The sequence below is a fragment of the Hoplias malabaricus genome, chromosome 4 (assembly GCF_029633855.1).
Source record: "Hoplias malabaricus isolate fHopMal1 chromosome 4, fHopMal1.hap1, whole genome shotgun sequence".
Lineage (NCBI taxonomy): Eukaryota > Metazoa > Chordata > Actinopteri > Characiformes > Erythrinidae > Hoplias > Hoplias malabaricus.
The window spans coordinates 49,432,441-49,455,063 of NC_089803.1; the positions used below are offsets into that span (position 1 = coordinate 49,432,441).

At 39.6% G+C, this 22,623-nt stretch overlaps 1 protein-coding gene across 2 annotated transcripts in view; it reads right to left on the reverse strand.

Moving 5' to 3' along the window:
* tmem181 (transmembrane protein 181) overlaps positions 1–22,623 on the reverse strand; it is a 63,586-nt gene that overhangs the window by 17,002 nt on the left and 23,961 nt on the right. Inside the window, exons 5-8 of one of the 2 annotated variants that reach the window (XM_066667577.1) lie at positions 5,338–5,453; positions 5,034–5,162; positions 4,830–4,910; positions 4,564–4,663 (exon numbers count right to left, since the gene is read on the reverse strand). In XM_066667577.1, coding sequence (XP_066523674.1) covers positions 4,564–4,663; positions 4,830–4,910; positions 5,034–5,162; positions 5,338–5,453 — 426 coding nt within the window. Of the gene's footprint in view, positions 1–4,563; positions 4,664–4,829; positions 4,911–5,033; positions 5,163–5,337; positions 5,457–22,623 lie in introns of both variants that reach the window. The other variant, XM_066667576.1, reaches the window with a different exon arrangement.

Genomic DNA, 22,623 nt, shown 5'->3' on the forward strand with positions numbered 1-22,623 from the left:
GGTGGAGTGTTATAAATCTACTGTAATGCAAAGCAGCCCAGACTCTCCTAGCCGAATGGACAGTATCAAACCAGCCACCACAGATTGTGAATTACAAACTGTCATAAAGTACATCAGAAATGAATGGACGGAATACAGAGACAGTGGATGCCAGAGCATATGTGAAAGTGAAAAATGAACTGTCAGAGACAAATGGCCTAGTCATATGAGGAAACAGGAGTGTCATTCCAAAATCACAAAGAGTAGAGATTCTCTAGAAAATACATGAGGAACACCAAGAACAAAGTGCAGAGACCAGGCAAACTTCTCTGTTTGGTGGCCAGGGCTCTCTGCTGAGCTCAGAGACTGTAATGCAATGTCACACTTGACAAGAGCTAAAACGGACACAGCAAAAAGAGCCACTCGTCTCAACACCTCTCCCTGGTCAACCCTGGAAACGTATTGCACTTGACCTGTGTGAATACAAGAAGAATAACTACCGCATAGTATTGGACAACTACACCCATTTCCTAGAGATATTGCACTTGCCTTTGACAACCAGTTCTCAGGTTATTCAGCAACTGAAAGCAACCTTTGCTAGATTTGGGATCCCTGATGAGGTGTTGAGTGACAATGGACCTCCGTTTTCCAGTGCTGAATTCAAAGAACTAGCACAACAAATTGACTTTAAACATCTAACCTTAAGTCCTCACCATCCTCAGGTAAATGGTTACAGAGCGAGAGCAGTGCATACTGCCAAAAAATCCTTAAACAGGAAGATCCTCTCCTAGCTCTTATGTATCATTAATCAACGTCCTGTGCTACAACAGGAGTCAGTCCAGCTGAACTCCTCATGGAGAGAAAGATTAGAATAATTCTCCCTACCCTGGAAAGAAATCTTCTGCCTAAATGGCCCAACATAATCTGTTATGCAAAAGAATGCCACTGAAAAGGCCAAACAGGCTTTCTACTACAATCGCTGCCACAAGGCCAGACTACTTCCTCCACAACGACCAAGTGGCACAGTTGTCACCAAGCTGGATCAGGAAAGACTTGGGTGACACCTGCAATTGTTACCAAGGAATGTGTTAACCCAAGATCTTACCTCGTCCGTGTGATGGAAAAATGCAAACTAACAATGTAGTAAGTAAATGCAAACTAATACTTTGGTTAATCCAAAATGACTCTCTGCAAGACCTAATGCTGACTATGGAGATGTGAGAGTGTAAATGGTAAAAGAAAGATATATGGCCTAATAGTCCATAACATCTGGGACCTGGGAAAATCCGAGACATGATGTAATGGTAACAGGAAAAGTTTACGTGACACACGCCCTATAAATACTGCTGTGAATGTCTAAATTAACTACAGACTGGAGTGAATACTTTACTCTGTGTCTTTATTTCTCTAGTTTCTCCTCTGGCCTGAGAAACATTTTGGAACCACAATTCGGTCTTCCTACCTGGTGGTACTTAGACAAGTGCCATAACAGTTGACACACTGCAGGGAGCAGTGTTCTGGACTCTGTTCAGTGTTCTCACCATCTTCGTTGGGAGAATTTCTCACAGCCTGCCACTTCTTCCATTCCTTCACCTGATGAGTGTACTGCGGTTGGACCATCCCAGTCCGCTAGTACCCTCACTCATGAGACCTCCACCTCTAGCTCTAGTCAGGTTGTTACGCACACATCTGTGGAGTCACCAGTGCAAGTTTTTTACCAGATCTGGTCGTGTGTGCAAACCAGTTATGAAACTGGACCTTTAGTCTCTATGCCGTACATTATATGGCCTTTGGGGAGGTGGGGCTAAAGAAAGACTTTATGAGTTAATATACTGTACTTGAGATACTTAGTTTTGCATTTTGTTTATTGCAAGATAACCTTATTTTGTGGGTTGTACATATATGTTTACAAGATCTGTTCCAAATGTTAGCAATGCAAGTTACATAGTCTACATTTGAATAATAATCCAATGTGGACATGAGTTATACTAATTAACAGGAATTGTGTCAATCTGTTACTGTTTGAGTGCACTTTTGGTATGGGGGAGTAACATTAAAAGGAGGTAGATGTCATATATAGATTTAAGTAAAAGTGCACTGTGAGCTGCTACTGTGTACTACAACTTAACAACAAGGTATTGCCTTATGGCACTAGACTGCTTGACAACAGATGCAAACACCTACCTGCTCAGTACACATTGTGTTATGCCCATGTCATGTCAGCCTTGTTACTAATTTGTTCAGTTAAATAAAGGCATGTTACAAATGTAAACTACCACTCAATCAATTTAGTGTCCTTATCAGCCCCAGAGACGGCTCTGATCAGCCCTGGCAAAGCAAACCAGTATGTACTGTTTAGAGTTAACTTATCTTCTACTAACCTCTGTCTGTTCATTTGAATGGCACTTAGCAAAGTGTTTGGGTACCCTTGGCTATTTCTCTTTAAAATTGGACGACATCTGCAGAATTAATTTAATATTAAACCCCATATCTGTATATTTTAACACTAATCATCATTTCGATGCCAACATAGCCCACAACAATCCCCAGTATATTCACATTTAAATTTGGAAGCAGATTTCTCCTCCGCAGTCTTAGCCCCCATGCTTTTTCATTGAAGCAGGCTGAGCTGGTGAGCCCACAGTGCATAATGGGATGCAATACACGATGAAGACGGCTCAGCTGTACACTGCAAAATCTGAGCGGAATAGTACACCATCTGGGTACTTTTACTGTACTGCAAAATTTCTGTTTGGTCACATACTGCATACTACATACTACCTTTTGCCAAATTCAGTATGCGAGTAGTATGTAAAATGCCATTCTGAATACAATCACTGTACAGAAATGACACTCATTTACATGCGAGAACTGTCAGATAATGAATACATTTAATTAAAATGGTGATATATTTAAAGTTACTAAATGCAAATACCTTTAATTATTTGTTAACAAGAATAACATGGTACAAGGCGTAGCAAGGAACCCGTCATTTATGTAGAACTACTTTCATTTCTGTAAATGTCTGATTATAACACAGATGTGTGTGTAATGGAGGTCCAGTCGCTTTATCTAAAATTAGTGAGACTAAAATAAATAAATAAATAAATTATCCACAGATTTTCCCTGTTTTGGTGTAAAGTTAAACAGAGACGCTGTGAAAATTTGTCAGAGGTTTAGTCAGTATTTATCCAGTTAAACACTGAGATCAATCTCTCTATGGAAGTTTACTTTTTCCTGGGAAGCCTTCTGGTTGACCTCTAGCCTAGATTCATATTTTTGCAATCCCATTTTTTTCCACTTGAATTTATGGATCCATTTTTTAATCTGAATTAATTTTTGTAATCTGAATATTTTTATGTGAATTTTTATAATATGAATATTTCACCACCTCAAAATTTCAAGTTTATCAAGTGCCATACAAAAATAATTCAAATATAGAATATTTAGACACACAACTAAAATATTCAAAATTCACATTCATATACGTATGTCACTGATTTAGCTCCATAGAATCTCTACAAGTATCAGTAGGTCAGTTATATTTGTCTCTTACACACACACACGCACAGAGCTCTCACAGTGTGATCACACCTAATATGCAGTGTTTTCCAATTGTATGTAATTTCTGGGAATGTATCTACATGTTTTGTTAAAGTGGTCATGGGACTCAGCAGGCCACAGTAAGTGGTGCTTATCTCCAGCATCAAATGGCCAACTAACAAAACAAACAAAACAAAAACAGGGTAAAAACTCAAAACTTTTTTTAAAATGAAAGCAAGACTAACTAATGCGTAACTGGAAAAAAAAAAGTCTAAAACGGAATAAGAGAGAGCATAAAATACAAAATAATAAAATATTTTTGTATTTAGTTCACTAACCTGTTTTTAAAATTATTGATATTGGTAAGTCTTATCTTTTACAAAATTGTAATCTCATATCTTAATAAAATTATATCAAATAATGAATCTAAAATAGTTTTAACATCAAAAGATTAATATTTGGCCCAATGTTGAACAGACTCACTTGTATCCAGACCAACTGCATAAAAGTAGTTTTGCAGTTTATTAGGCCAATAATATAAGATGACATAATCATGTACTTTTATTAAAATCATTTCAATTTATCATGGAATAAACTCATGGGACTTAAGGAAATTGTTTTAGTCAAAAAATGTGCTGCTTATTGTTTATTTCTACACAGTGTTGTTAGTTCGACCTCATTTTTGGTTGGAATGGAGTAACATCACTCTTTCATGTACCATATCCCTGTGGTTTTCTGCTTCAGTGATGAGCATCTACTGCCCTGGAAAGTTTCAGGTATTCCAGTTCCAACACAGATGATCCAACTCAATAGCTCATAATCAAACTCTTAATTTGTAGTGTCAAGAATTCAACTGCTACAGCCAACTCTTCAATTATATCAAACAACTGTAAAGGCAACGCAACACTACATATGGTGTTTGGGTTTTATTCTGCTTGTGGTATTTCTGCCATTATTCTTTAAGGCATCCATTAATTACTTTGATTGTGTCAGTTTCATCAGGCACTTCACATGAAAATAATACAAAGATGTGATACTCACCATTGTACAACAAAAGTAAAGGCAAAAGTATTGACATCCACTTCTGCTCTATTCCCCAGTCCCTCATCGAGAATTTCCTCAGTGAATGAGCAAACATACACTACAAAAACATGCATTATGATACACCTCACTATCTACCATTTCCCAGTAATTAAAAAGGAAAACCAATCATACACAAATTTGCAGCAACATATAAATTAAAACAAACTATATATTTAACTGATTCAAAATAATTTAGAGGGTATCTCAGTGGCATAAAAGCTTACCGTCACTATGAAGGTCAAAACAACAAACACAAAACGAATCCAAATCTCCACTTGGGAGAATTTGGGGTTGTATGTCTTGATCTGTTAAAAATAAAAGTAGGTTTAAGAGCACAAACTGGAGGAAGAGTCAGGCTTATAATGGTTAGAGTAAAAACATTTTGACACAAAAAAATTGATTAAACTTTGATAGCAATAATATCTCACCACAAATGTGACATTTTGGATGTTTTGAGATTTTTCCTCTACACCTTTCAGACTGACATTAACCTGATATTGTGTGTAGTTCAGGTAGCCCAGGTGAACAACGATGAACTCATCACAAAAGTGCTGGGGCTAAGTGGAATAAGAACCATCAGTATTGAAATGCATGTGACAGATTTCTGCATAACCCCTTAGTATAATAATTATGTTTAGCAACAGAACATAATAGGTAATATGACCTCAGTACTGAAGGATTGAAGGTGTTAAAAACAGTATACGTGTTTTAATAAATAACTGAAAAACTTACCAGTGTACAATGCAGAAAACGTGATTTCTGGTGCACATTATCACTGATGTGCATAATGCTGGCATCCTGCATTACACCTTTCAATTCAACATTCATCTGAAAATTCTTTATGAAGTCTTCTGTAAAAAATACCAAAATATAATGTAATAAACAGCAAAAATGATTAAAACAGTGCATTCACCATTCTCTGAAGCAGCTGCACATGAGCCAAATATCACAAAACCTAGTGCTAAATGTAAGCTAGCCAGGTATAAGGACCCGTAGCATTGAGAGGAGAAGCAGTGGAACTACAGCAATGCAGCTCAATTCAGGAAACTGATTAAATCCGATGGTAAATCTTTTGTAAACAATGTGGACTATCAAACATTATAAGATATAAGATACAGTGATGTAAAGGGATCCTGAACACACTAAGCCTCTTGCATTCACTCTCAGATGTTAGTGCCACACTGTGGAAATTTTTGGCCCTCCTCACATTTGTTTTGTCATCTCCAAGAGACAAGGCAGTGACCATGCACAAAGCTTTCAGTATGCAAAATTTGAAGAGAAAGTAACTGTCCACATATTCCTCTACCAAGACACCCTAACACAGAGAGAACACCACATACTGCTGAAAGCCTCCAACAGGATTCTGAATTCACATTTCTTCTTTTTAAAGAGTTCTGCTGGTCAGCTAAGTGCTGATGTTTGGCAAGATGTGGACTGGGACAGCCTGAATTCACTGGATCTCATTGTCTGTACCCTTCTGCTGCTGTGTGGCAAGCTGGCAGACTAAGTTTGCTTCTTATTCTGATGTCCCATTCCTCCTTAAGTTGTGCTCCTGATACAGTTGCTATGTGTTGTTTTTCTATTCAGGGTGCTTACAAAGCATTTTATATATTTGCGTATTTCTTAGAGTTAAAACAGCGTAACTGCATTGCCATTTTGTCGTTCAATGGGGGAAAAAATGAGCTGGCAAATAAGGTGCTAAAGGCAGCTTCGTTAGACACAAGGCTAAAGTTGCTTTCCTATTTGGATATCTCATTCCACCTTAAAAGATGCTATAAATTATACCTGAAACTTTTTTTTTTAACCTTTGTCAGTATTAATACACTAAAATTTACAGCACCATTTAACATGGAACTGCAAATTTTAAGGAGATGCTATATTGCATGTTTGTACCCCATGTCACTTCATTTTTTGTATTTTGGTGTTTTGCGAACCTCTGTGATTTGTTTTACAAAAAAGCACTCTATAAATATGACAATTATTATTATTATTATTATTGTATGTTATATTATATTGTCCCATGTCTGCTTTCATGTGTGAACATTAGCAGATACAGAAATTAATTTATTGTGAATATTATGAGCAAACTTTTGGTCACTCTGATTTCCAGCTCTGAGCTAAACTGAAAACAAGACGGGATGGAAACAGGATACTGGGGAGGAGGCTTAAGGGAAGCTATGGCTTAATAAGAAAATGCTTGTTTGGATCTGACTTTGGTTCTCTAGTGACATCTCTATTGTTCACATTTAATTACTATCAGAAGAAAGAAAATTAGCATTTCAAATATGAGCTAATTTCTTCTTTTGGTCTCAATATTCGCCGTAGCAAGTAGGTTTATGCCTGTGTTGTTGCAGTAGACAACCAGAGTGAATGCTCAAGGTGTGATGAAGTGGGCTTCAGGATGTGTGAGTGTCACGGGAGCAACATGAAGTATGAATCTAAGCTGAGCCTTTATTAATGTAGCAGCTTTAGACCCACCCCCCAGACCTAACAAACAGGTGACACGCCCTTACTCCTAGGCAAATAAGTAACTGGCCAGGACAGTACTTAAAGTTGAAACAAATTAAATATTTTATTCAAATTAGTGCTTCTCTTTTCTTGTTCAGATTTTATTTTTATGTTTACAGTTAGCTAATAATAATAATAATAAAATAAAAATAATAAAATTTTAAATAAAAATCGTAAGGTTTCAGCCACAATACTATGTATGTCATAACTACAGTCAGCGCCTTACTCTCAAAAAAAACCAAACATAAGTCCCCTGCAAAGGACTCAGATTTCCACGTCTGAAATTATTAAGAACTGTTCCACTCTTCAGCCTGGAACACAATTACAGAATACAGAGCACTTTTTATTCACTGTAACAGTGATATATTAAACCCACAGAAATAATAACTCTCCGACCCAGCTTAAGGGTATAAGGAACTCAGTCTCTGAGAGATAGCAATGAAAAGAACTTCAGTTACCAGTCTGTGATGGAGGGACAGATACTAGAAGATGTCTGTGTGGCAGGGTACTTCACCTTATATATAAATAAGACCCATATATCTACATCCATTACACAACCTAAAAACAAAATGCCATTAATACATGAGAGGGAGTGCTATAACATGAGATATTGGCACGCGTAGGCATGAGGCCGCAGGCAGAGTGCCGAAGATCAGTACACCAGTGCCAACATCTCACATTATATTAGGAACCTTTATTATTGCATAAATATTTGGACTAATAATCAGACACAACTGGACTTATTCTGGCGATTGTACCACAGTTCGTTATCGTCATTTATTATTAGATTTTAAGATAAAGAAGACCGTGAAAAATAATTTTTTAAATCATCATTCTGCAATGTAGAATAGTTCCGTTCGTCACACATTCCTTTGCTCTTTTCAACTAACTCTGGATCTTGTGCGATGTTGGGGCCAGTTTGTTCTAATGGCTTAGTTGACTACAGTATAAAGATGAGCTAATAATTGCCTATAAGTACATGTAGCATGTAAACCAAATTGATTTCTAACATACCCAAGCGTTATTATGCACATGCGACTGACAGTTGTGTTCTTGATACACCTGTCTACGTGTTCCTAGGGGTTGGTTTTATTCTTTTTCCCTCTCATCTGGAGGGTTAGAGAGGGGTAAAGGGGTTAGGAAGGGAAGGGAAGATGGGAAGGGGTTAAATCAAGACTCTACCACCAACTTACAACAGCACATGCAGGCAAAAGTTAGCAGACAAGTTAGAAAATTTAAATATTGTATTGATCAAAGATAGAGGACTTATTTCTCCCTACAAATGTTCAAACATTCTGGATTTATTACACAGAATGAGAACGGACATTGCATTATGGCAAGAAACACATCTTGAACCTAATAACATCTCCAGGGTTCAAGACTGCTGCCATAAACCAGTTGCTGAATCAGCTGATGGTACACGAACCAAAGGGATTATTATATTATTGAGACGTAGTATTAATGTACCAATCGAAAAGGCTCTGACAATAATGGCTGTTTAGCTTTTTGCTGTTTATCCATTCAAGGTTAAAAAGGTGGCATTCATTAGCCTATATGCCCTAACAATATTCGAATATCCCTCAGTTACAATGCAGTTGCTAAAATTAAGTGACTGTCATCTGTATACAGATAAGGTGTCCCTTGTCTGTTGTTGTATATTTAAGTTCCTTTGTGTTTGTTGGACATTCCACTTTCACTTGTCGGTTTGTCTTGTCTGTTCCTCGCTTCAATTTGCTTCCCTTTGTATGTCAGTCTGGTTTGTCTGTTCCTTCCTTGTGCTTTGTGTGCCCGTTTGGTTTGTCTGTTTGTATTTCTCGTCTCAAGTCTGTTTTTGTCTTATCCCAGTCTATGTCTGTATGTATCTGTCTCTCTAGTTTAAGTATCTCTGTTTAGCTATCTTTGTCAAGGTTAGTCTTTTTCAGCTCTGTCTGTTTATTTCCCTCTGTCTAGGTTTAGTCTGTTTCGCTCTCTGTCCAGGTCATCCTGTCCAAGTCTCTCTGTCTAGGTCTTTCTTTATCCAAGTTTCCTGTCCAATGTATCCAAGTCTGTCTCTGTAATGTTATCTTTTGTTTAAATAAGTCACTGTGTTATAGAGTGTGTCTGCCTCCGTCAGTTCGCCCGGTCATGACATACGGAGGACGCATAATCCATCTGTTAAGTACTACACCTTTTCCATAAGAAACATTTTTTCCCAAATAGATTAAATTCTTGTGTCTTCTGCTTTGCTGCCTTTTGTACATTCAATAGAATTTCTGCCTAGATATTTGTCTGATCATAACCTAATCATATCCACCTTTAATTATAGGAAGATCAAAAATAGGTCTTCAAGACATAAGTATTATCCAGAAGGCAGCTGGCTTCTGGAAGGCAGTAGTTTCTTCAGTATTTCTTCAAAAAAATTTAGTTGCAGGTTTCTAACACTGTCAGTAGAGGAAGACAAAACTCTTGCTTCACCTATTACAATGGATGAGCTACTTTCGGCAGTCAAAGCTACAAATAAAGGTCGAATTCAGGGTATAGATGGTATACCTGTGAAACATTATTTAGCAATTTGGGATGTTATAGGACCAGTTTGGTTAGAAAGAATACACTATGGTGCTGAACATAGACATTTTCATAGAGGCTTCAACATTATAACTGTTACCTAAGCCTGGTAAGGAACCATTGGAAAGTGCCAATCACCACCAAATTTCATTGATAAAGGCTGACACCAAGATATTCTGTAAAGCTTTTGCCAGTAGACTTGAGACAGTAGCTGGAAAAATAATTAACCCAGATCATGCAGGCTTTATCAGGGGACGTCTTACTGCTGATAATATTTAAAGGCTTCTATACATACTGGGTGCCACCCATAAAATCCCACCACCTGACTGTCTTTTTTATTTTTAGATGCCAAAAAGGCGTTGAATGTCTTGAATGGCTCTATCTTTGGAGTCTTTTGAAAGAATTTAATTTTGGGGGCAAATTTATTAATATGATTTGAATGCTGTATGCAAATCCTTCAGCACGGGTATATGTGGGAGGAGGTACACAGCAAGGGTATCCCCTCCGTTAAATTTAAATTTTTCTATTGAACCACTCGCACATTTAACTAGAACTTCACATTCATTTTCACTCTTTGCCGATGATACGTAATTTTTTATGACAGATATTCAACAAACCCTCCCCAATATTCTAAAAACCTTGGACGAATTTGGATATCTTTCAGGATACAATCTCTCAAAATCAGCTCTCATGCTGATTAATACTGATAAAAGTAAGGTGTCTCTTCCCCTTCAGATTATAGTGGTATCTAATCTGACTATTATAACTAATCATGAAATACCTTTTGTTATGGTTTGTTTTATTCTGATGTACTGACTGAGGGTAAATGGCCACTTGAAGAGGTATAGGTGACTTTATAATTTTTAATTATGATAAATATTCATATGGTATGACCATTGATGTGTGCAGGTGAAAAGGATCTTAACTACTGTAGCATAGTGTTGCTAAGCAGTTATAGTATAAATGCACCTACAGAACTATTTAAGGGAGTACTACTCTATGGATATTTTCCTAACATGGACATATGTGGTATCAGCCGAATCCTAAAGACCTGACCTATAATAATTATCAATAAAATGTTGAACTTTCATCACTATGTGGCTTACAGGCCCCTCCCAATAATAGAGATCCAGCATGAATTCTACAAATCACAAATGCACCTATAACTCAAAAACACTTGACCAAAAATTTCATAACTGCACATGCTTGATCAGTATGAGGATCAGATGACATAATTAAATTGTGGTGCCACTGCAATCCTAGATGGCACTATAACACAAAAAAGTGCATTTAATCAGTTATTGTGTAATTGTAGCGCCCCCTTTTGGTGGATTTGAGTCCTATTGTACATGATTCTTCAGAGAAAGGCCATACATACGTATGTCAAATTTGTTCTGGACTGGGCTTAATTTGTTTGAGTTACAGCTGAAAGAATGTTTAAAGCTCCACACACATCAATTAATTGATATATTACAACAAGTTTGTCCAAATGTTGAACTATTTTTGATAATTATTGACCTACAGACTCTGCAGATTCTATCAAGGTCAATTGTTTGGGAATAGAGCGAAATTCCACGGACTAGTTCGAAAAGATTCAATTTTAAACAACTGGCGATTTAGAAAATATGATGCATTTTTTGACAACACTTGCAACTACAACGTTGTGAGGCCCTCTGCAGAGCATACGGAGAAGTAAACTGCGTGTTAATATTAATGCTTAATTTTCTCTGAGATATATCTTATTTTCTTGATATAGCGCCCCCTAGTGTCTATCGTTATGAAACTTTTTATACACTTAGGAAGTGCCACCAAGGACATACCATTCAAATCTCATGATGATTGGACTTTGTTAAGGTTGTCAAACAACTGCTGACATCTGATTGGTCGATGACGATCACAGTTTTGCCCAAATCAAATTGTCCTTAATTTTCTTATTATAGCCTTGCCCACAGAAGCAGCATGCCAAACGGTGTTCTGACCTGCCTTGCAGATGCTGAGATATAAACTTATAGCTTATATTGGCTCCTCCTTTGACATGCTACCTCAGAATCATATCTGGAAGTAGCATAAGAAATTTGAACACATTTGAGTAAAGTATGAATATGTTTTAAATTTGTAAGTAAATACGATAAGCAGAAGAGGTTCATTTGCATATGGCGGCCATATTGAATCGAAATTTCAACTTTTTTTTGATAATTATTAACCATCAGACTCATGCAAACATTTTGGCATCAAGTTCAAGAGAATTGGACAAAAATCCCCGGACTAGTTCGCAAAAGTATGTTTTGCAAATTATGCAAATTAGCGCAATAATAACCTTGGAAAAATTAAATTTTGACTAATCCGTTTTTTTGTTAAGATTTTGTCTCTATGCCTCACGGTGTAGGAGATATGAACCTAAACGCATTTCATTTCGCTATAGCGCCACCATTAGGCCAATCAGTGTAATTTTTGTTGTACTCCTAGATGCACACAAACTACATCTACCCTCCAAGTGGGGAGTCTGTACGACCTACGGTGTCTTCCGCACAATGACTTTTACAGGAGAAAAAGGGAAAAAGAATAATAAGAAAAACCATAACAAATACAATAGGGTTCTGCTTGAACCCTAAAAAAACCTACTCTACTCTGTACTTCTGCCAGTTATTGTACAACCAACATCTTCACAAACTTTCACCTATTTGGTATGTATACTAAAAAAAGTGATTTGTTGGCAAATGTGCCAATATTGGTGTTCTCTGGCAAATGCCAATCGTCCTGCATGGTGTTGGGCTGTAAGCACAAACGCCACTTATGGAAGTTGGGCCCTTATTAGGGGTTCGAGCACGAAGTGCTTGAAACCCTATTGTGTTTGTTCTGATTTTAATTTGTTATGGTCCTAACACGTAGTGTAGGACCATATTGTAATTGCTCAGATTTTTCTTATTATTATTATTATGGTCCTAACACGTAGTGTAGGACCATATTGTAATTGTTAGGATTTTTCTTATTATTAGGGGTTCGAGCACGAAGTGCTTGAAACCCTATTGTGTTTGTTCTGATTTTAATTTGTTATTAGGGGTTCGAGCACGAAGTGCTTGAAACCCTATTGTGTTTGTTCTGATTTTAATTAGGGGTTCGAGCACGAAGTGCTTGAAACCCTATTGTGTTTGTTCTGATTTTAATTTGTTATTAGGGGTTCGAGCACGAAGTGCTTGAAACCCTATTGTGTTTGTTCTGATTTTAATTTGTTATTAGGGGTCCAAGCACTGCAAGTGCTGGAACCCTATTGTTTTTGTTCTGTTTTTTCTGCTTTTTTTTTTGTTTTTTAGGGGTCCAAGCACTGCAAGTGCTGGAGCCCTATTGTTTTTGTTCTGTTTTTTCTGCTTTTTAGGGGTCCAAGCACTGCAAGTGCTGGAGCCCTATTGTTTTTGCTCTGTTTCCTCTTCTTCTTCTTCTTCTTCTTTTTCTCCGATGAAACGCGATGGGCAGCCCAAACCGTAGGTCCTACAGACTTGTCGTTTGGTCAACTGGTAGTAAACCCTCCCGCTACTCAGGCGCAAAGAATCAGCCCGATCAGCCTGATGGTGGCGCTATAGCGACACGGAACGCGTCGCTGCCTATATCTCCTGCCCCGTGTAGCGTAGAGACGAAATTCTTTTTTTCCCTGATTCCTCAGGTCAGACCCTACAAAAAAGCCTCAAGAACCCATAAGCTCCGCCTACTTAGATTTTGAGCTAATTTGCATAATATGCAAAATTGCACACATTTTTGAGCGCGAACTAGTCTCTGGAAATGTACCCAATATGGACATATGTGGTATCAGCAGAATCCTAAGAACCTGAACTTTAATAATTATTCAAAAAAAGTTGGAATTTCATCACTGGTCGGCTTCCAGACTCCGCCCAAATACAGGGGTGGAGCTCGAGTTCCAAAAATCACACAAATACAGTTATAACTCACAAACGCTTTCTCCGAATGTTACGATACTTCACATGCTTGATCCCTATAAGGGATGGAAGCCATAAGTACTTGGCTGTGCAACTGCAAGCCTAGGGGGCGCTGTAAAAGCAAAAAAATTGTTACGCTTCACAGGATTGTCCGATTGACATGCCGATTGGTATGCGTGTAGTGGGTGATGAGCTGACTTAGATTCTATGACGATGATGTCATATTCGAAAAAACATGGCCGCCATCGACCAATCAAATTTCAGCAGCTGTTTCATGACCTTAACAAGGTCCTATCATCATGACACTTGCATGGTATGTCCATGGCAGCACTTCCTAAGCACATAACAATTTTCATTACGATAGCCACTAGGGGGCGCATTTCAAATTTTCTACAGGAAAATATGGAATATCTCAGCGAAATATAAACATATTGACAAGCAGTTTGCTTTATTGCATACTCTGCATAGTGTCTTACAACTTTGCAATTCCAACTATTGTCAAAAAATGCATAGTTTATCCACAATAGTCAGGTATGTGAAAATGGAGCTTTTCGTACTCCTCCCTGGAAATTTGTCTTATCAATAAACAACTGGTATGACCTACTGTCTCTGCCTTTTTTATCTATAATGTGGACCAACAGAGTATGTGTGTGTAACAGTGTAGACAGTGAGTGGACACAGGTTTTAAAATTATCCAGCAGCACTGTTCTGTCTGATCCGCTCATAAGAGCACAATTCACACTGACATAGCACCACAATGTCAGTGTCACTGCAGTGCTGAGAATTATCCACCACCCATATTAAATATATTTTGTGGATGTCCTGAACATTGGGTCAGAATCCAGGGTGAAATTCCAGAGTCAGTTCTGTGCTCTGTGCTGTCTCTGTAACCCAAGCCCCATGTTCACCTGCCTGCAGAACAGAAATTCACCCACTCATCTACTACCCCTTCTTCTTACAATCCAGAGCACCAAGGATCACATTTTAAAGCACTACAAATTCTATCTTAGTGTGGCTCCTGTATCAGGAACTGTCATATGCTACGCTCCTGCTCTGCAAAGACTGCTCGCTTTCAACCTGCTCTTCAATGGTCTGGACACCCATACCTCCATACAGCAGGCATGACTCAGGTGTTGGCATTTTAAATCCCTCAGCAACACTGCTGGACAGAGAATAGTCCACAACCAAACACTGCCAGCAGAGAGTGTCTTCTGTCAACTGATGACTGACTCGAGTACAAGCTACTCCACATCATATCTGCTGTTTGGGGGTCCTGAACATTAGGGTGAGAAACCAGAGTGCAACTCCAGAGTGACTTCTGTGCTCTATGCTGTCTCTGTCATCCACTACTCCTCCATCTCATGCTACACCTCCAAAGAGATGCCAGAACAGCATGGAACACTTTATAAACACTACACAAACTTCCCCAAAAGCCCCTATTATCCCAGGACAGCTAATATGCATAGAACACCTTACAAACACTACACAAACTTCCCCAAAAGCCCCTATTGTCTCAGGACAGCTCATATGCATAGAACACCTTACAAACACTACACAAACCTCCCCAAGAGCCCCTACTATCTCAGGACAGCTCATATGCATAGAACACCTTACAAACACTACACAAACTTCCACAAAAGCCCCTACTATCTAAGGACAGCTCATATGCATAGAACACCTTACAAACACTACACAAACTTCCCCAAAAGCCCCTATTATCTCAGGACAGCTCATATGCATAGAACACCTTACAAACACTACACAAACCTCCCCAAAAGCCCCTACTATCTCAGGACAGCTCATATGCATAGAACACTTTACAAACACTACACAAACTTCCCCAAAAGCCCCTACTATCTCAGGACAGCTCATATGCATAGAACACCTTACAAACACTACACAAACTTCCCCAAAAGCCCCTACTATCTCAGGACAGCTCATATGCGTAGAACACCTTACAAACACTACACAAACTTCCCCAAAAGCCCCTACTATCTCAGGACAGCTCATATGCATAGAACACCTTACAAACACTACACAAACTTCCCCAAAAGCCCCTACTATCTCAGGACAGCACATTGTTCTCCTACCAGCGAATACCAGCTTGGACCCCGGGAATTGTCGCTTGCGGCTATATTTAGGGGTCCAAGCACTGCAAGTGCTGGAGCCCTATTGTTTTTGCTCTGTTTCCTCTTCTTCTTCTTCTTCTTCTTCTTTTTCTCCGATGAAACGCGATGGGCAGCCCAAACCGTAGGTCCTACAGACTTGTCATTTGGTCAACTGGTAGTAAACCCTCCCGCTACTCAGGCGCAAAGAATCAGCCCGATCAGCCTGATGGTGGCGCTATAGCGACGCGGAACGCGTCGCTCTCTATATCTCCTACCCCGTGTAGCGTAGAGACGAATTTCTTTTTTTCCCTGATTCCTCAGGTCAGACCCTACAAAAAAGCCTCAAGAACCCATAAGCTCCGCCTACTTAGATTTTGAGCTAATTTGCATAATATGCAAAATTGCACAAATTTTTGAGCGCGAACTAGTCTCTGGAAATGTACCCAATATGGACATCTGTGGTATCAGCAGAATCCTAAGAACCTGAACTTTAATAATTATTCAAAAAAAGTTGGAATTTCATCACTGGTCGGCTTCCAGACTCCGCCCAAATACAGGGGTGGAGCTCGAGTTCCAAAAATCACACAAATACAGCTATAACTCACAAACGCTTTCTCCGAATGTTACGATACTTCACATGCTTGATCCCTATAAGGGATGGAAGCCATAAGTACTTGGCTGTGCAACTGCAAGCCTAGGGGGCGCTGTAAAAGCAAAAAAATTGTTACGCTTCACAGGATTGTCCGATTGACATGCCGATTGGTATGCGTGTAGTGGGTGATGAGCTGACTTAGATTCTATGACGATGATGTCATATTCGAAAAAACATGGCCGCCATCGACCAATCAAATTTCAGCAGCTGTTTCATGACCTTAACAAGGTCCTATCATCATGACACTTGCATGGTATGTCCATGGCAGCACTTCCTAAGCACATAACAATTTTCATTACGATAGCCACTAGGGGGCGCATTTCAAATTTTCTACATGAAAATATGGAATATCTCAGCGAAATATAAACATATTGACAAGCAGTTTGCTTTATTGCATACTCTGCATAGTGTCTTACAACTTTGCAATTCCAACTATTGTCAAAAAATGCATAGTTTATCCACAATAGTCAGGTATGTGAAAATGGAGCTTTTCTTACTCCTCCCTGGAAATTTGTCTTATCAATAAACAACTGGTATTTTTGCAATCTGTATAGACTGTAGGTCAATAATTATTCACAAAAGTTTTAACTTTTGACATGCTGTTGCGGCAGTAATTTAACAAATGTGCCTGGGCGGGGCTCCATGCACTCTTTGAGCTATAACTACAACAAACTTCACCCAAATCAAACACAACTTGGTGCACATATGTACGTCATTACTCTGAAGCAGTCTGCTAAATATGCCCGCATTGCACAGAAAGGGGGCGCTACAATTAGACAACAACTGGTTGCATAGGTTCATAATTGATTACACTGCCACCTAGAGATGCAGTACCAGCAAGATGAGACAGTTATATTCTGATGACCATGGGAAAGGAGCTTGTGCGTTTTCATATCATTTGGCTAAAGCATTTTTCAGTTTCAGCTGTTAGTTATGTGAAGTTTTGGATACAAGCTGTACTGCTCTTTTTAAGCAGATCCTGCTATCACACAGTAATGAAAGTTCCACATTTTGTTGATAATTATTAAAGTTCAGGTTCTTATGAATCTCATGATAACACATATGTCCATATTGGCTTTTGATCCAAGCACTAGTTCATGCTCAAATACATGTCTGTTCCCACTCACCTGCCTGGAGTCTTCTCTTTTTTGCTGAATCCCCCCTCAGCCCCTCCTTCTCCTTCTCACACACAGACTGTCACCTCTCCCCCTCCCCTCCCCCCTGCCAGTCAGAGAGGGCCAGAGGACACAGACAATTGAAAGCAGTTTTAAACAAATCAACAGTAACATAATGACCACCTCCTTATTTTAGTTTCAGTATCCATGTTTTCAGCTCCACTGTCCAAAGTAGCACTTTGTAGATCTAACATTACAGAGAGGGGTGCACCTCTTGCTCTGCATACTTTCATTGCTCCCTTTCACATGTTCTTCAATGGTCAGGACACATACAGAGCAGATATGCTGAAAATGTTTGACCTACTGTCTCTGCCTTTTTTATCTATAATGTGGACCAACAGAGTATGTGTGTGTAACAGTGTAGACAGTGAGTGGAAACAGGTTTTAAAATTATCCAACAGCACTGCTCTTTCTGATCCACTCATAAGAGCACAATACAAACTGAGATAGTACCACAATGTCAGTGTCACTACAGTGCTGAGAATGTATGAGATACTGTCTGAATTTATGTCTATAAGTTTGACCAATAAAATATATGTATCTCAGTGTGGACAGTGAGTTGACACAAATGTTAAAATCTCTAGCAGCACTGCTGTGTCTTATCCACTCATAAGAGCACTACACACACTGCCATATCACCACAATGTCAGTGTCACTGCAGTGCTGCGAATTATCCACTACCCAAATTATATATGCTTTGTGGGGTCCTGAACATTGGGTCAGAATCCAGGGTGAAATTCCAGATTCAGTTCTGTGCTCTGGGCTGTCTCTGTAACCCAAGCCCCACGTTCACCTGTCTGCAGACCAGAAATTCACTCACTCATCTACTACCCTTTCTTCTTAGAAGTCAGAGCACCAAGGATCACATTTTAAAGCACTACAAAATCTATCTTAAAGTGTGGCTCCTGTATCAGGAAATGTCATATGCTACTTTCTTGCTCTGCAAAGACAGCTCACTTTCATCCTGCTCTTCAATGGTCTGGACACCTATACAGCAGGTATGACTCAGGTGTTGGAGTTGTAAATCCCTCAGCATCACTGCTGGACAGAGAATAGTCCACAGCCAAACACAGCCAGCAGAGAGTGTCCTGTGTCCACTGATGACAGACTCGAGTACAAGCTACTCCACATCATATCTGCTGTTTGGGGGTCCTGAACATTAGGGTGAGAAACCAGAGTGCAACTCCAGAGTGACTTCTGTGCTCTATGCTGTCTCTGTCATCCGCTACTCCTCCATCTCATGCTACACCTCCAGCTCATGCTACACCTCCAAAGAGATGCCAGAACAGCATGGAACACCTTATAAACACTACACAAACTTCCCCAAAAACCCCTACTATCTCAGGACAGCTCATATGCTAGCACATTGTTCTCCTACCAGCGAATACCAGCTTGGACCCCGGGAATTGTCGCTTGCGGCTATATTTAGGGGTCCAAGCACTGCAAGTGCTGGAGCCCTATTGTTTTGTTCCGTTTTTTCTGCTTTTTTTGTTTTTTTTTGTTTTTCTTCTTTTTCTCCGATGAAACGCGATGGGCAGCCCAAACCGTTGGTCCTACAGACTTGTCATTTGGTCAACTGGTAGTAAACCCTCCCGCTACTCAGGCGCAAAGAATCAACCCAATCAGCCTGATGGTGGCGCTATAGCGACGCGGAACGCGTCGCTCCCTATATCTCCTACCCCGTGTGGCGTAGAGACGAAATTCTTTTTTTCCCAGATTCCTCAGGTCAGACCCTACAAAAAAGCCTCAAGAACCCATAAGCTCCGCCTACTTAGATTTTGAGCTAATTTGCATAATATGTAAAATCGCACAAATTTTTGAGCGCGAACTAGTCTCTGGAAATGTACCCAATATGGACATCTGTGGTATCAGCAGAATCCTAAGAACCTGAACTTTAATAATTATCCAAAAAAAGTTGGAATTTCATCACTGCTTTGCTTCCAGACTCCGCCCAAATACAGGGGTAGAGCTCGTGTTCCAAAAATCAGACAAATACAGCTATAACTCGCAAACACTTTCTCCGAATGTTACAATACTTCACATGCTTGATCCCTATAAGGGCTGGAAGACATGAGTACTTGGTTGTGCAACTGCAAGCCTAGGGGGCGCTATAACAACAAAAAATTTGTTACGCTTCACAGGATTGTCCCATTGACATGCCGCTTGGTATGCATGTAGTGTGTGATGAGCTGACTCAGATTATATGACGATGATGTCATATTCGAAAAAACGTGTCTGCCATCGGCCAATCAAATTTCAGCAGCTGTTTCATGACCTTAACAAGGTCCTATCATCATGACACTTGCATGGTATGTCCATGGCCCCACTTCCTGAGCACATAAAAAGTTTCATAATGATAGCCACTAGGGGGCGCAATGCAAATTTTCAACATGCAAATATGGAATATCTCAGCGAAATATAAACATATTGACAAGCAGTTTGCTTTATTTCATACTCTGCAAATTGCCTTACCACTTTGCAATTACAACTATTGTCAAAAAATGTATACTTTATCCACAATAGTCAGGTATGTGAAAATGGAGCTTTTCGCACTCCTCCCTGGAAATTTGTCTTATCAATAAACAACTGGTATTTTTGAAGTCCGTATAGACTGTAGGTAAATAATTATCAAAAAAATCTAGAACTTTTGACACGCTTTTGTGGCAGTTATTTAACAAATATGCATGGGCGGGGCTCGATGCACTCTTTGAGCTATAACTACAACAAACTTCACCCAAATCAAACACAGCTTGGTACACATATGTACGTCATTACTCTGAAGTAGTGTGCCAAATGTGACAACATTGCACAGAAAGGGGGCGCTACAATTAGACAGCAACTGGTTGCACAGGTTATTAATTGATTACACCACCACCTAGAGATGCAGTACCAGCAAGATGAGATAGATTTATTCTGAACATCATGGAAAAGGACCTTGTGCATTTTCATAACATATGCCTAAAGCATTTTTGAGTTACAGCTGCTTTTTATGTGATGTTTCAACGGCAAGCTGCACATCTCTATTTAAGCAGAGGCTGCAATCACACAGTAATGAAAGTTCCACATTTTTTTGATAATTACTAAAGTTCAGGTTCTTACGATTCTCATGATACCACATATGTCTATATTGGGTTTTGATCCAAGGACTAGTTCTTGATCAAATATATGTCCGTTATATCTCATTTATACCCACACCTGCAGACTCACTATACCCTCAGCCCCTCCCTCTCCTTCTCACACACAAACTGTCACCTCTCCCCCTCCCCTCCCCCCTGCCAGTCAGAGAGGGCCAGAGGACAGAGACAATTGAAGGCATATCTAAACAAATCAACAATAACATCATGACAGGTTCCTTATTTTTGTTTTAGTGTCCAAGTTTTCAGCTCCACTGGCCGAAGGAGCACTTTACAGAAAGTCAAGCAGGGGTGCACCTCTTGCTCTGCATACTTTCATTGCTCCCTTTCACATGTTCTTCAATGGTCAGGACACCTACAAAGCAGATATGCTGCAAATGTATGACCTACTGTCTCTGCCTTTTTTATCTATAATGTGGACCAACAGAGTATGTGTGTGTAACTGTGTAGGCAGTGAGTGGAAACAGGTTTTAAAATTATCCAGCAGCACTGTTCTGTCTGATCCACTCATAAGAGCACAATAAACACTGACATAGCATCACAATGTCAAAATACAATGCTGAGAATGTATGAGCAACTGTGTCTGAATTTATAAGTTTGACCAATAAAATATATGTATCTCAGTGTGGACAGTGAGTTGACACAGGTGTTAAAATCTCTAGCAGCACTGCTGTGTCTTATCCACTCATAAGAGCACTACACACACTGACCTATCACCACAATGTCAGTGTCACTGCAGTGCTGAGAATTGTCCACCACCCACATTAAATATATTTTGTAGATGTCCTGAACATTGGGTCAGAATCCAAGGTGAAATTCCAGAGTCAGTTCTGTGCTCTGTGCTGTCTCTGTAACCCAAGCCCCATGTTCACCTGCCTGCAGACCAGAAATTCACCCACTCATCTACTACCCCTTCTTCTTACAATCCAGAGCACCAAGGATCACATTTTAAAGCACTACAAAATCTATATTCAAGTGTGGCTCCTGTATCAGGAACTGTCATATGCTACGCTCCTGCTCTGCAAAGACTGCTCGCTTTCACCCTGCTCTTCAGTGGTCTGGACACCCATACCTCCATACAGCAGGTATGACTCAGGTGTTGGCATTTTAAATCCCTCAGCAACACTGCTGGACAGAGAATAGTCCACAACCAAACATTGCCAGCAGAGAGTGTCTTCTGTCAACTGATGACTGACTCGAATACAAGCTACTCCACATCATATCTGCTGTTTGGGGGTCCTGAACATTAGGGTGAGAAACCAGAGTGCAACTCCAGAGTGACTTCTGTGCTCTATGCTTTCTCTGTCATCCGCTACTCCTCCATCTCATGCTACACCTCCAAAGAGATGCCAGAACAGCATGGAACACCTTATAAACACTACACAAACTTCCCCAAAAGCCCCTATTATCTCAGGACAGCTCTTATGCATAGAACACCTTACAAACACTACACAAACTTCCCCAAAAGCCCCTACTATCTCAGGACAGCTCATATGCATAGAACACGTTACAAACACTACACAAACTTCCCCAAAAGCCCCTACTATTTCAGGACAGCTCATATGCATAGAACACGTTACAAACACTACACAAACTTCCCCAAAAGCCCCTACTATCTCAGGACAGCTCATATGCATAGAACACCTTACAAACACTACACAAACTTCCCCAAAAGCCCCTACTATCTCAGGACAGCTCATATGCATAGAACACCTTACAAACACTACACAAACTTCCCCAAAAGCCCCTACTATCTCAGGACAGCTCATATGCATAGAACACCTTACAAACACTACACAAACTTCCCCAAAAGCCCCTACTATCTCAGAACAGCTCATATGCTAGCACATTGTTCTCCTACCAGCGAATACCAGCTTGGACCCCGGGAATTGTCGCTTGCTGCTATATTTCTTTTTCTTTTTCTGCCATAAAACGAATCGCACAGCCCAAACCGTAAGGCCTAGAGGC